General features: G+C 48.2%; 1 protein-coding gene across 1 annotated transcript in view; it reads right to left on the bottom strand.

The window, feature by feature from the left end:
- Nucleotides 1–253: 253 nt before the first annotated feature.
- Nucleotides 254–15,354, bottom strand: part of NUAK1 (NUAK family, SNF1-like kinase, 1) — a 109,496-nt gene continuing 94,395 nt past the window's right edge. Inside the window, exons 5-7 of the mRNA XM_006897545.1 lie at nucleotides 9,564–9,683; nucleotides 5,482–5,614; nucleotides 254–1,407 (exon numbers count right to left, since the gene is read on the bottom strand). Of these exons, the coding sequence (XP_006897607.1) occupies nucleotides 254–1,407; nucleotides 5,482–5,614; nucleotides 9,564–9,683 (1,407 nt within the window). The remainder of the gene's footprint in view (nucleotides 1,408–5,481; nucleotides 5,615–9,563; nucleotides 9,684–15,354) is intronic.

The following is a 15,354-nucleotide window of genomic DNA, read 5'->3' as shown; positions in this document are numbered from 1 at the left end:
GTAAAAGCAAATGTCAGTGAGGACCCAGATGCTGACTCTCCCATCACGAGGTGACTTTGGCCACGAGATCGTGGCAGAACTGGTAGCGAGCGCACTCCTTCCTTTTAGGCTCTAGCACAGGCTATAAGCAAGATGGCACTAGTCCTTTCTTAATCCGTTGCCATGACCAGCAAGGAAGGACCCCACTTGTAAGCCCAAGTCATTGCTCCCCTTCCACTCATGCCCACCCCAACCCCTGTGCCCGCCCTCTGAGTTAGTTCAGTTTGTTGCAGATCTCCAGGGCTTTCTTGTACACCTGAGTCACGTCATCCATGTCCGTGAGGAGGGAGAAGCTGCTGTCTCCCAGCCGGTTCCGGTACCGTTTCAGGTACTGGGGCCGGGGCCGGTTCTGGAGGCCCTCAAAGTCCTGGATCTGGAGGAAGTTCTCAGCAGAGACGCAGCTGCGGATGCGCTGGCGGGCGGGGCGATTCTCCTGTACATCCAGCAAGTCGAAGGAGTCACTGGACAGGACGCTGTCATCGCTGATGACGCTGGACGGCCGGCTGTAGCTCCGTGAGAGGCCCTCTGTGGGGATGCCGGGCTCGGCCGAGGATTCCAGTGTGGGCATTTCGGGGCTGATGAGGGCCGGGTCCATGGCGCCCGAGGAGTACTTGCTACTGTGTTTTAAGATACCCTTCCTCCGGCAGGAGAGGCTGTGGGTCGCTACCCTGACTGGGTCCGGGGGGCTTGGGGAAGGGATGCTGCTGACCATCACGTCATTACTGTCCAGCAGCTCTGAAGACTCGCTTCGCTCCGGAGAGGAGTAGTAACCCGATTCTCTCTGCTGAGTCTTTTTCAGGATCCCTTTCTTGGGCATGGTGGCCGAATGCTTTGGGCTGAGTTTCCCAGGCACTTCGGCTTCGGGGGAGCTGGGGAGGGGCCCCCCTGTCCGGCACATGTCCTGCTCCAGCTTATAGGAAGAGGGTAAGGTGGGGCTGACCACCCCCTCGATGAAGCCAGTGCTGTGGGAGCGGTGCTCACTGTTGCTTCGTTTCTTCAAGATCCCCTTGGGCCTCTTGGAGGTCAGCTTGGGTGGGCTTTCGGGCGCAGGGTCCTGGACCGACTGGGCAAAGTCATTCTCTTTCTTGGACTTCTTCAGTGACCGCTGGCGCTCCAGCATGACCTCGGAGGGGCCGGGTTTGGGCAAGCCCTTCATCTTGGCCTCGGCCTCAGCCTGCAGCCCCGTGGAGCGGTGGTGCCAGTCAATTATCCGAGCCAAGAGCGGGGACTCGGAGTCGTGCAGGGCGTCGCAGTCACAGACGCTGCTCTTGTAGCCCCAGTTCACCCACCAGTGGTTGGCAATGTCCTCGATGGTGGCCCGGCGGTCAGGGTTCACCATCAACATCCACCGAATCAGCCCTCGAGCATCTAGTGGGCGAAAGACAAGAGGAATGTGGTATTACGTGAAAGCGCTTGGCTTGGGTTGGTGGTGGGGTGACCCAGTAAGAGCATTCACAGAGGGAGGCTCGTATGAGGAGCAAACCAGCTGGGGTCCTGAGTAAGAGGACAATGTCTTCCATGCTGAGCAGGAAACAGACCCAAACTCAGAACCTCTGGCTGGTATGCAATCAACCCTTGGTACGTTTTGTTAGTGTAGGTATGCCAGGCAACTACTACCCTTTCCATCAAGCCAGGTCATTACTGGAGAGGGTCAGGTGACAGCCGAAGCAGCTCAGCCTCAGCCCCGGCCCTGAACAGGCCCCATTTGTCATCTCTGGTGGAGATCACTGTTTTAAAAAGGGAAGCAGGTATAGATGACCTTGATCTGCTTGCTCCACCAAGCGTGTGTTTGCACAAATACCCAACACTCGATTCTGTGAGTGGAGTGGTGGGAATGAGTGTGTTTGGGATGGCAAGGTTGGCACAGGACAGAATGGTGTTTAGGGCTCTTGTACATGGGGTCTCTATGAGTCACAAGTGACTCGATGGCACATAGCAGCAGCAGCAACAACAACAACATGGTCACTGTGTGAGGGTGTCAGCACAAAACGGAAATCAGGGGCAGACCTGGAGAGAAGAGGGCTCCTGCTGGAGAAAGGGAGACAGAAGAACGAGGAGGGCTGCAGAAAATTCTGGGGTGGGGGATGCTCACCTGGCACGTCTGCACAGTGGGGGCAGCCATACCCACAGCCAGCCTTACCCCAGAGGCCTCCTGTAGGCTCGCAGGACCTACCTGGTCCTCTCTCTCCGACAGAAACCTCTGCCTTAACCCACCCAACCATCAGAGTAGAGAGCTGACCCACCTGTATTGCTGACTTACAGCCTGTCTGGAAAATTCCACCTGCAAATCTCTGCTCTCAGAGACTTTGGGGGAAATTCCCAGGGGGACGACTGAGGAGGCCACAGGAGCCAGCTGAATCTCACAGCTTCCGAACTGACAGCAGATCAAAAGGTGTTCCCTGCCCTTGGACTTGAATTCTATCTGGGGGCAGGTGATGAAGAGTTGGCAAAGGTGTAGTAATAGGAACTGGGGAAGCTTGCACCCCCAGAAAGGAAATGGGGTGACACAGTTGCTCATTGAATATTTATTTACAAAGTCTTTTATAAGAGGCTCGGAAATGCATTTGAGTCTAGTCAGCTGGCGAGACAGTTAAGGCCAGCCTTAAGTGTCCCCACGAAATACGTTGGTTTATTGTGGGGAAGGGGCAAAAAAGTAGCTACGTCGACACGTGTCTTTCTCAAACTCATTGCCTTTGAATCAGAACCACCTCCAAGCTCACCCTCCACTGAGCTCCTGAGGCTGTAAACTGCACAGGAGGAGACTGCCCATCTTTCTTCCTTGGAGTTGCTTGTGGATTTGAACCGCTGGAGAAGCTCGGCCTTTGGGTTAACGGTGTAAACCCCCCAGGACTGGCCCCCAGAGCTCTATGGCACATGTCCAGCCTGTCCATTTCAGAAGGACCTGTGGTAACAGCTAGTTTACAAAGATGGCCACTGATACACACACTCCCTGTCCACACAATGCTCTGCTATCAGAACACGGGGCTTAAGGCCTTGGTTGCTTTGACCAATGAGAATACGGTAAGGTGACATTTCCTGGCTTTTAAGGACTGACAATAAGAAGGCTTGCGGGGAGAACAAACAGGTCTGGAAGTTAGTTCTTTCTCCTTTTTAGAGTCTTGAATTGCCAAGAGAGATATTCAGGGTCCCTCCTGGATAGAGAGTCCAGGAGGAGGGCTCTCATGGAGTGAACACCCCACAGAGGGTCACTGAGATGCCCGCTGGCCGTCATGTGGCAGTAACTAGAAGAGTCGCCCCAGGCAAGATGAGAAGAAGCCCAGTCAGACCACGAGAATGAGGGGAGACTGCATGGCTGTTGCTGAAAGCACTATGCTTATTTTAGGGGAGGCAGCATAGGAGTGAGGGAGCTCTTGTGGCTTAGTGGTAAGCAGCTGTGCTGGCAACCCAAAGGCACGCAGTTCAAATCCATCAGCTGTTCCATGGGAGAAAGATGGGCAGTCTCCTCCTGTGCTATTAACTGCCTCTGAAAGCTTGATGGGTTGGTATGACTCCACAGTACACAACAACAAGGGTAAAGGTAAGGAGTCCTGGTGGACTTCAAGGCTACTGTTGAAACCACGGAGCTTGTGGGGCTCTGGTGGCCTACTGACAAGAAGCTGCTCTGCAATCCCGAAGGCACATGGTTCAAGGCCACCAGCTGTTCCACAGGAGAATGGGCAATCTCTTCCTATGTAATAAACTGCCTCTGAAAACACGCTGGAGGGTCAGCTATGGGTCAGTTTAACTGTATAGTATACAACAAGACCAAGGATAGAGATAAGGAGCCCTGGTGGTACAGTGATTAAAAGCCTGGCTGCTAACTGAAAGGCCAGCATTCCAAAACTACCAGCTATTCCAATAAAAAAAAAGAGGAAGCAGTCAGCTTCCCTACGATGACAGCTCAGCGAACCCTACGGGGCAGTTCTACTTCGCCTTTTAGGGTCATTAGTCATAGGGCCACATCATGACGAACAGAGAAAAGACTCAAATTGTCAATGACTTCATCTAACTTGGAATCCTGATAAGGACACTTGGTACCAGCAGGGAGGAGATCACAAGATGTATTGCCCTGGGAAAGTCTGCAGCCAGGGACCTCTTCAAATCAATGAGGAGCAATGATGTCAGTTTGGGGGCTAACTGCACTGATTCTGGCCATGGTTTTTTCAGTCACTCATTACACATCTGAGAGCTGGACAATGACTAAGGATGACAGAAGAATAATTGATGCCGTTGAACTGTGGTGAAGGGAAAGAGTACTGAACTACCACGGACTGCCAGAAGAAAAGATGATGAAGCTTCATCTCACATATTTTGGGCCAAGTTGCTGAGACTATTCCTTGGAGAGGGGTAACATACATGGGAAAGTGGAGGGGCAGTGAAAAAGAGGGAGATCCTCAATCAGACGGGCTAACACAGTGACTGGGGCAATGGGCTTGAGCATGTCATAGATTATGAGGACGGCACGGGATAGAACAGGGTTCAGATCAATTTTTCATACACAGGTCACTATGAGTCCTTGACTTTCCATCACCTAACTATAACAACAACACAAATCAGTTGACTTGATGGCAGTGAGCTTGGTTTTGGTTTTAAGGACAGAGGCATAACACTGCAACAGATGATGAGACCTCCCACGTGCCATGTCCTGAGCTGAGACACAGCTGAGAACAAGACCCTTAGAACATTTACAGGCCAGGGGCTGTGGTTCCTACGTCTGTACAGACTGGCGCAGTTACCAGCCACCACCAAGTTGATTCTGACTAGCTGAACCACAAACGGTGGCCCCGAGGGTTTTCGAGGCTGATTTTTCAGCAGCAGATTGCCAGGCCTTTCTTCTGAGGCAGACATGAATCTCTGACCTTTCAGCTAGCAGCCAAGCATGTTACCCATTTCAATGCTCCAAGGACAACTGGTAGACTAGAGAGGATTCCATACACCTTTTCCAAGATCTTACAGAGGAAGAACAGAAGTTCAAAAAGATTGAGTGACTTTGCCCAAGTTTCACCCAGCCAACAGATGGGGGGATTCGTGGGCTACCATGGAAAGAACCTTGGACAACTCCACGTGGGAAGGTTAGGGCCAAGGAGCTGAGCAAGCTCGCTCTGACAGAAGACAACGATTTGGGAAGAGGAGAAGCAAGTGTCCTTACCAAACCCACTGCCATCCAGCTCACAGCCACCCCGCCGGGCAGAGCAGAACAGAGCAGAAGCTGACTGTCTCATTGCTGGAGGAGCTGGTAGGGTTCGAACCATCGACTTTTCTGGTAACTGTCAATTTTTTAATCCCTCTGCCACTAGGGTTTTAAGAGAGACCTTGTTGTTGTTGTTATGTACCACCGTCAAGTTGCTTGTGATTTACAGAGACCCTTACAGACATACGAAAATAAAGCAGACAGTATGAGCGAGGGCAGGTGAGCTGACCTCTGACCCCCACGGCACTCACCTGAGGGCTGTGTGGGCTCCCGGTACTCCCCGCTGCTGATCTGCCGAATGAGGTTTTTGTGATCGAAACCGTCGAAGGGCATCGTCCCATAAACAAGGGTGTAGAGCAACACGCCCAGGGCCCAGCTGTCCACCTGGAGCAGAGAGACAGGACATGAAGAAGTTTGGGAGGCAGAGGCCCCAGACACCTTGCAAGCCATCAGCAGCCACCCTCAATGAACCCACGAGCTAAGCTGAGCACCTGGGGGACAGGCCCCACAATACCCAACAACTGACAGGCATTGCAGCTAGGGCTTGTTGCTACAGAGCCGGCCCCTTCCGCTTGGAACCCAACCCGAGAGTCCCAAAGCTCTCAGCTAGGCGATCTTGTTTGCTCTTCCTTGTGCTGGTGTGAGGCGGTTAGTGTGTTAATTCTTTCCAGGCCCATTTGACAAGAATATTGAAGCACCACAAAGAGCAGTGGTTTCCTCAGATGCTCTGCTCCAGTGGTGGAGGGAAGAGTGGAACTTTGAGACACCTCACGGCTGCTCCAGGCATCTTTTGATTACACCATGGAACAGACTCCTTCCTGCACCTTCTTTGAATGGATTGAGGGCGGCAAACTCAGCTTCTCACGGAGGCCGAGCAGATGGTAAACACGAGCGTGACAGGACAGAATTCAGAGTGCGATGGAGTGCTGGCAGAAACAAACTGTGCCTTCTCTCATCTTCAACTGCCAAGCAGTTGTATCCTTTTGTATTCTTGGGTTTTTTGTTTTTGTTTTTGTTTTTTTTTTCCAAAAGAAACGAGGAATCAGACTTTTATATAAAATCTATGAGTTATTAAAACTTTGCTCGTTAAAATATGTTTGCTCGTCAGATCATGAGCTGCCAGCGTGCAACTTTGGAAGCACAGCATCCAAGATGAAAGATGCACCATGGGCTTGAATGTCTACAATGCTGTAAATCAAGCCCTCATCGCCTCCTTTCCTTTCAGAGTTGAGAAGACCTTTTCTCTCCCAGTTATCAGAAAAGGCCCTTGGCATTCTTCTCCTTAGCCTCCAGCCCTTCCCCAAACACTCTCAAACAGATAAATATTTACATTGGAAACACTTCATCACACCGACGAGCTGCTATTGAAAGGATGAATCTCTGAAAAAAGAATCATGGTCCTAAGCCCATCACGCCACAACTCATCCACTTCCACTAGGATGTGTTTTCACACACATATATTTTATAGTGGCCTTAAGCACTCACTGTAGGCATGTGGAGAAACACATTTCTTATGAATCATAGGTTGAGATTCATTCAAATGCACTTTAGTTCAAAACATACGTTGTCAGAAGATACAAAAAGGTGGTCACTAAAGTCTTAAGGATTTTTTTTTTTATTTTTTGTTTTTCTGTTTTATTTATTTTGATCTGATAGAGGGAACTGAAAAGAGAAACTTAGATTTCCAGGTTTGGCTACTGGTGAAATAAATTACGGTCCATTCATACAATAAATGCCTGGGAAAACGAGGCCAGCTGTATCAGACGTGGTAAGGTTGGGTCAGGCTAGGCAAGGTTCAGAGTCATGATTCACAGCGTTGTTGAGAGTTGTCTTCGACTCAACAGCACAAGACAAGACCACCACAACACACACAACAAAATACTATGTTGTTGTTATGTGCCATTGAATTGTCTGAGATTCATAGCAATCATATGGACAACAGCTCTGAAGCCTGCCCTGTCCTGAGCCAGTCTCACTGACTCCGACACACCAACGCCCATTCCCCCAGATACTGTGTCAGTCCATCTCATATGGGGGGGTCTTCCTCTCCTGTGCTGGAGTCATTATAAAATCATCTTTAAAAAAATAATAATGAATTTTTAAGGTGCGTATCTATTTGCATTGCCATGGGAAAGTCTGCTGTTAGGGACCTCTCCAAAGTGCTGAAGAGCAGTGGTGTCTCTCTGGAGACTAAGGTGCGTCTGATACAGGCCATGGTCTTCGCAATCACCTGTTATGCATCAGAGAGTTGGACAATCAATAACCAAGGAGGATAGAAGGAGAATTGATGCCTTTGAGCTGTGGTGCTGGAGAAGAGTATTGAGAGTACCATGGACTGCTAGGAAAACAAACCGATTCATCCTGGAGAGGGTTAAACCAGACTACTCCTTGGAGGCAAGGATTCTGGGGCTTCGTCTGACATACTTTGGACATGTTGTAAGAAGAGACAGGTCCTTGGAGAGGGACATCGTGCTTGGGAGGGTGGGGGGACAGCGCAGGAGGGGAAGGCCCTCTATGAGGTGGATTGATTCAGTGACTGGGATAATCGGAATGGGCCTGTCAGAGACATTGCAATTGGCACAGGGCAGAGCAGAGTTTCGGGATGTTGTACATAGGGTCACTATGAGTTGCAAGCGACTCGACGGCACATAACAACAACAAACAACAATCTATTTGCACTTGTACATTGGTAATATGAGCTCATTTATTAAAATGCAGGGGATTGGCCCTCTTCCTGGTAGTGTGCCATAAGGATTGGGGCCACCCTGACTTTCTAGGGGTGTTTCCTCCTGCTTTCTTCACTTTTTTTTTCTCTTTAACACTTCTGCCTGGCCCATCTATCTTTCATCAATCATACTTCCTGTGCATTACCTTAATAAACATTTTCCACTTGTTTTCCTAAGATAATAAAAAAAAAGTAGGGTTTCACACACACACACACACACACACACACACACGTCACAAAACATACAACTCTCATACGGGAGAGTGCAGAGAATTTTTATTTTCCCTTCATGCTGTTCTAAATTTTCTTCCAGGTGCATGTATTACTTTTATAATCACATAAGGATTGGATTTCTTCACTTGCTTACATTTTCAGATTATTTCTAAATTTCATTTTCACTTGTGTATATAACTACCACCAGTAAACATTTTAAAAGGACTGCAGAAGAGGATCTTGAATAGAGTGTGTGTGGGGAATGTGGAACAAACACACAAACAAACAAAAACCTAACAAAATCAAGGAAAAGGCCCTGCTTACTGGCCCAAGAGAGACAGATGTAGCCTCCAAGATTGTGGTCCTGGGTAACCCTGTGAGCCAGGAACAAAACTCATCTTGGCTCATCTCCCAGCCAAACAATAGCCAGGTTTATGGCCCTCTGGGAGATGGATTGATTTGGTGACTGGGGCAATCGGGATGAGTGTGTCAGAGACAGTGAGATTGGCACAGGACAGAGCAGAGTTTAGAGCTGTTGTACACAGAGTCGCTATGAGTTGCAAGCGACTCGACGGCACATAACAACAACAACAACATGAGACGAGACTCATCCCACCTGCCAGGCACTTGCTCCTTAGCAGAGCTGATCACAGGAAGTCAGGAGAGCAGCACTTTGCCCAAGGACAAATCCCTGGCGGCAGCAATGAGCAGGGTACAAAGTTTCGGGACAAGAGAATTACTGGGATGAAGTAAGACAGTGTGATTACTTTGTTGTTGTTGTTGTTGTTGGGAGGCAGGAACGAGCAGTATAAAGTTTCAGGGCAAGAGAATTACCAGGAAGAAGTGAGACAGTGCAATTATATTGTTGTTGCTGTTATTGTAGGTATTGTAATTAATGTTATGAAACAAAATGTATAAAAATGGAACCAAACTCAACCTGCTTTGTAAACTTTCATGCAAATCACAATTCAAAAACTGGTGTCAATCCACCCTTTCAATCCATTCTACATGTAGAATTCAGTTTCCACACTACAAATCTTGTAATGTTCTATCGTATTCCTAGAGCCACTGCCTCCCTGAGGCGCTCACCTAACCTGCCATGCTGTTATCAGTTTGATCTCAGAGATAAACCTTTGAGATAAGAGTGATGTGTTGAGACAGGGCAAAATACTTCACGAATTAGGCTTAAGTCCTGTTTGGTTCAAGGCTGGCTTCCAAGAAGTTTTGGGTTAAAGTTTAGAGATGATCTCAGAGCAAGAGCCTCTTTTTAAAATTATTTTAACTATTTCCTGGATCCAGTCCTTCCAGGGTCCCATCCCAATTTTCCCCACCTCCTCCACACTGAACCTCCTCCCCACACGCACACAGCAGCGCGTGCTCCCGCCGCCAGCTCACCTCTGGTCCTCGGTAAGGCCTCCCATTGACAATTTCAGGAGATGCGTAGAGTGGGCTCCCGCAAAACGTTTGCAAGAACTTGTCCTTCTGGTACAGGTTGGAAAGCCCAAAGTCAGCGATCTACAAAGAGAACAAGGCCCAGGAAGCTTGTTAGTGCTCAGTCAGCCTCCATACTGGATCAACTGCTCCCACGCAGTGCACAGAGCAGCTGTGAGGCACTGCTGGGGCTCTGCCCTGGGTCTCCATGACTCTCATGAAGGAACCATTCAACCCTGTCGGCCAGTGTTTCCAGCCGCAGCCCTTGGCATTCCACCATGCCGGAGCTGCAGCCTGCACGCTCTGCGACCTCCTACATGGACTCCTCAGCTTAACTTCAATTTACACTCACCTGAGACATACTCTCCACAAAATCACGGCCTTGATGTTTCTGATGAACATGAAAGTTTACAGCTTCTAATTTTAAAATGGACCACAGGTGTTACCTAAAAATCACCCTGATATCGTGAAACTGTGCATCAAATTTCACCACTGCCTTTTTATCTGCTGACACTCTGTCTGGAAATATATTTTGTCCACCTTGCGATCCCAGAGCAAACAGATTCATCCTACTTCACCTCAAACTCAGCCACTTGCCAGCTGTAAGAATTTGCGCTAGTCATTCAGTGACTCCTAGTGCTGGTAGCTCTGGTGGCTTAGTGGTAAGCAGTTGCACTACTGCCAACCGAGAGGTACACGATTCAAAGCCATGAGTCGCTCTGAGATGAGCAATCTCCTCCAGTGTGATTTACTGCCTCCGAAAATGCACTGGAAAATCAGCTGTGGGACATTTCTGATTCAACTTTATGTAACAGTAGCAACAGCACCTCCACAGGACCCATGATGCCTGGCTCGTTGCTCGTTTCTCGTTTACTGGATTATTTTGAGAATCTAATGTAGGAGAGGAAGAAGGTCACACAAGATGAGACTGTTTCTGCCAAAGTGCTTTATAACCTTCAACATGTATGCAAATGTTATCTCTATCCATACTGCTGGGCTGCACGCCTCCTGGAACATTCTACCTCGGTCTTGGAAAAAATTGTATTTGTTATACTATATGGTAGCATCTTTTCTTGTCTGTGGCTTTATTTGCTAGGTAACACATACCCTCAGTGAAGTGGAGTGGCCCAAAGCAAACAACAACGGACTCAGACATGCCAATATGAACCCGGTGCAGGGCCAGGCCCATGTTTTTCACATGTAAGTTCGCTGTGAGTGCAAATCAGCTCACTGTCACCTAATAATAATGCATGTGTGTGTGAGAGAGTGAAAGAGAGAGATCTCCAAGTGGTACACACAGTAAAACACTTGGCTACTAATGGACGGGTTGATAGTTTGAATCTATCAAACTAGGTGGCAAGGAAGAAAGAACTGGCAACCTACTTTTGAGAGATTACAGCAAATGGAATCCCATAGAGTTCAGCTAGAATTTACTTTAGGGAATTCTTTTTGGGGTTGTTGGGGGGCGGGTGTGGTGATTGATTTGGGAGCTCTGGAAGCCTAGAGATAAGAAGTTGCACTGTCAACCCAAAGGCAGGCAGTTCAAATCCAACAATTGGTCCTCACAAGAAAGGTGGGAAATGTCCTCAGCTATGAGTCAGTTTCAACTCAAAGGCAATGGGTGATGTGAAAAAAAAATGTGTGTGTGTGTGTGTGTCTGTTAAATCTGGTAAGGAGCACTGGTGGACTAGTTGCAAGAAGCTGCAATCTCAAAGGCACATGGTTCAAACACACCAGATTCTCCGTGGGAGGAGGATAGGCAATCTCCTCCCATGAGATTAACAGCCTCTGAAATCCACTGGAGAGTCAGCTATGAGTTGGTTCTGATCAGTGGTACTCAACACCACCACCACTACATATATACATTGTTGTTATGTAATATTGGGTTATCTATGACTCAAAGCGAACCTATGAACAACGGCTCTAAACCTTGCCCTCTTCTGAGTCAATCCTGGCATCTCTGACACACCTGACTACAGGCACTATGTCAACCCATCTCATCATCGACTCTGTGCCGACTCTCTCAATGTTCCAATTATTAGTGGCTGTTTGCAACTGTTCCTTATTTTCTGTTCCCAAGTTGAGAGCTCACCCTCCAGTGCTGTATATAAGTGTGCTCTAAGACCAGTCTAAGTGTGCTCCATTGTTCACAGGGTTTTCAAAGGCCTGTTATTTCAGAAATGCATGGCCAATCCTTCTTTCTCATCTGTGTTAATTTGGGAGGCATGGTGCAAGGAGGGACTGGTCCTTGGAGAGGGACGTCATGCTTGGGAGGGTGGTGGGACAGAGCAGGAAAGGAAAACCCTCGATGAGAGGGATCGATTCTGTGAGTGGAGTGGTGGGAATGAGTGTGTTTGAGACAGTGAGATTGGCACAGGATAGAACGGCGTTTAGGGCTCTTGTACAGAGGGTCCTATGAGTCACAGGCAACTCGATGGCACATAACAACAACTTTAGTTCAGCATCTGGCAGATAAATGCTGTACCCGAAAGAGCAAATGATAGACAAACAGTAAAACAAACACACACACACACACACACACACACACACACACACGTTGTTATATATGTATATGTACATTTAATTTATATACGTGTGTGTGTGTGTGTGTATTGTTTTGTGCCACTGAGTTGGAACTGACTCATAACTAACTCTTCAGTGGGTTTTCAGAGACTGTAAATTGCATGAAAGGAGACTATTCACTTTCTCCTATAGAACAGCTGGTGGATTTGAACACGATACTTTCCAGTTGGCAGTGCAACTCCTTACTACAAGGTCAGCAGAGCTCCGGGTGTGTGGTATACATATGTGTTTATATACGTACATGTGTGTTGGCCTATGTATTCAATCTCCCCGCCTACGGACTGTGAATCCCCTGAGGCAGATTCTAACGGTGTCTCGTCTCTGAGTCACCCACTGACAGCACTGCCCTCAAGGAGCACCTGTCACTGGAGCAGGCAGGCATTATCTTTGGAGAATATAAAATAATTACTAGATAATGCATAATAACATCAATAATTCAGTGTTCTCTCGCGGCACACTTTCTAAGGCACTTCCCATATTCTAATGCCACCAGAAATCCCACTTAGTAAAGAAATTGAGGTCTAGAGAGATCAGGTGACTCGTCTAGGGAGATGTAAGCAGTGAGTGACAGTGCAGCCAGGGGCTCTTGGCCACTCCGGCCACTGTGCCCACGGCCCCTGGGTGACCTCGATCCCTCACCCCTCTGAACCTCTCTGGCAAGTCAAGCAACCACAGATTTCTGCCATCCCCCAGCTGACTTCCATTAGAGACTTATAAATAGGCTGGGGCTCACATGCCCATGGGCGGCCCAGCCCACATGCCCCTGAGGCTCCTCTGTGAGCACAGCCCCCAGAACAAGTCTATTTTGTACGAGTCCTCGGATGCGCAGACTGTCACTGCAGGCAGCTGGCACATGGCTGCCCTCAGAAACCCACATTCTCGGGGCTCACATTGCACTTAATTGCCCTGAGTTCCATCCTCTTATCAAGGCCCCTGACTGGTTTGCAGGAAGTTGAGTGGGAGGTTTATGAAGTGTGTCCTGTCCATCAGAAGGGACTGGAATGGCTTTGCCACAGGACATCTGTGCACTAAGTCGGGCAGCTCTGTTCCCTCTCCAGCACCAGTAAAGGCAGAAATAACGATGTATTTCGAGGGCGAGGGGTGGGGAATGCATCCCCTATTGCCCAGTGAAGAGCTGGAAAAAGAGAGAAAGACCTTCAAGCAGATGGAATTATACAATGGCTGCTGCAGTGAGCTCGAGTCTGCCTGAAATAATGAAGATAGCACAGGATGGGACAGGGGTCGGGTCTGTGGTCACAGGGTCATGTGAGTGGTACTTACTTAACAGCCACCCAGCGATTTCTGAGGCTCTGGGTACCACGAGAATGTCCAAGTTCGGGCCCCGGCACACACACCTGCACTCTGGGGGCTCTCAGACAGTGTACACCCTGAGGCTGGGCAATTCGATTTCTCCACAGCCGTCCTGAAGAAATGTGTTTATGTTTCAGCCCACTCCCCTCCTCAGACTGATGCTTATCAGCCCTGCCCAGTAAAACTGTCATCACCGCTGACATATGATTAATAGAAATCTAGATTAGCCCATATTCTTGGCAGTTCGACAGAAAAGCAATATTAATCAACACATACACACACATAAACATAGTTCCCCAAACTTCAACCATTCAACCTGTGGCGTCAGTTCTAAGATTTAATATCATATGGAGCATAGATGGGCTATTGATATAATTAGGGGGCATGGCCACTGCTTACAAAACTTCTCAGAAGCCACCTCAGTTTGAAAGGCATCAATTACTCCTCTGTCCTCCTTATTCACTGTCCAGCTCTCAGCAGCATACCAAGTGAATGAAAAGACCATGGACTGCAACAGGTGCACCTTAGTCCTCAAACTAACACCATTGCTCCTCAATATCTGTAGAAGTCTCTGACTGCAGACTTTCCCCGTGTAATATATCTTCTGATCTCCTTCTTACTGCTAGTTCCAAGAGTACTGATTGTGGATCCAGGTAAGAGAAAGTCGCTGACAGTTTGAATCTTTTCTCCATCTATCATGATGAAGCCTCTAGGTCTAGTGGTGAGAATTTTTGTTTCCTGGACACTGAGATACAAACCATCCTGAAGGCTGTAGTCTTTGATCTTCTGCAACAAGTTTTTCAAGTCCTCTTCACTATTAACATGCAAGGCTGTTATCATCTACATAACAAAGGTTATTAAATAGAGTTTTTCTCCAATCCTGATGCCACATTCTTCTTAAGAGTTCAGCCTTTTGAATAATTTGTTCAGCATATAGAATGAACAGGTATGGAGAGAAGATACAACCCTGAGGCACGCCTTTCCTAATTTCAAACTATGTAGTGTTTCCTAGTTGTTGTTGTTGTGTTCCACAGAGTCAGAGTTGTCCCAGAGCTGATCCTCTGGTGGGTTTTCAGAGGCATTTAATTGCACAGTAGGAGACGACTCATCCTTCTCCTGCAGAGCAGCTGGTGGCCTCAAACACTGTGCAGCCCAGCTTCTTGCCACTAGGCCACCAGAACTCAAAGATTTTCACCACTGGGCCAATTGACAACACCATGATAGATGGAGAAGTTGAGGCTACTAACAATTTCAGTTTGCTCAGCTCTGAACACTCTTGGCACCAGCAGTCAAGTATGAAAAGACAAATTGCTCTGAGAAAGCTGCGGTCAGGGACCTCTGAAAAGTGCTGAAGAGCAATGATGTCAGTCTGGAGACTAAGGTGCACCTGATCCAGGCCATGGTCTTTGTAATTACTTGCTATGCATCAGGGAGCTAGACAATGACTAAGGATTACAGAAGAAGTATTGATGCCTTTTAGTTGTGGTGCTGGAGAAGAGTATTAAGCATAATGCCAAGAGAACAAACAGGTCTATCCTGTAGAGGGTGAAACCATACTGCTCGTTGGAGGCAAGGATTTTGAAGCTCCAACTCACATACTATGGGCATATGGGCATATGGCCAGGAGGAACCAGTCCTTGGAGAAAGACATCATGCTTGGAAGGGTTAAGGGATAGCAGGAGAGGGAGACCCCGGATGAGATGGATTGACACAGTAACTGGGGTAATGGAGGTATGTGTGTTGGAGACAGTGAGATTGACTCAGGATAGAGCAGGGTTCAGAGCTATTGTACAGAGGCCAAGGCAACTTGATGGCATGTAACAACAACTTAAGTGTTCCCTTGCTCTGTTTGGACAACAGC

Source organism: Elephantulus edwardii, unplaced genomic scaffold (genome assembly GCF_000299155.1).
Source record: "Elephantulus edwardii isolate Elephantulus edwardi_28Jun2011 unplaced genomic scaffold, EleEdw1.0 scaffold00211, whole genome shotgun sequence".
In the NCBI taxonomy this organism is placed as follows: Eukaryota; Metazoa; Chordata; class Mammalia; order Macroscelidea; family Macroscelididae; genus Elephantulus; species Elephantulus edwardii.
Note: the sequence above shows the minus strand (reverse complement) of the source record. Positions and strands in the feature narration are given on the sequence as shown.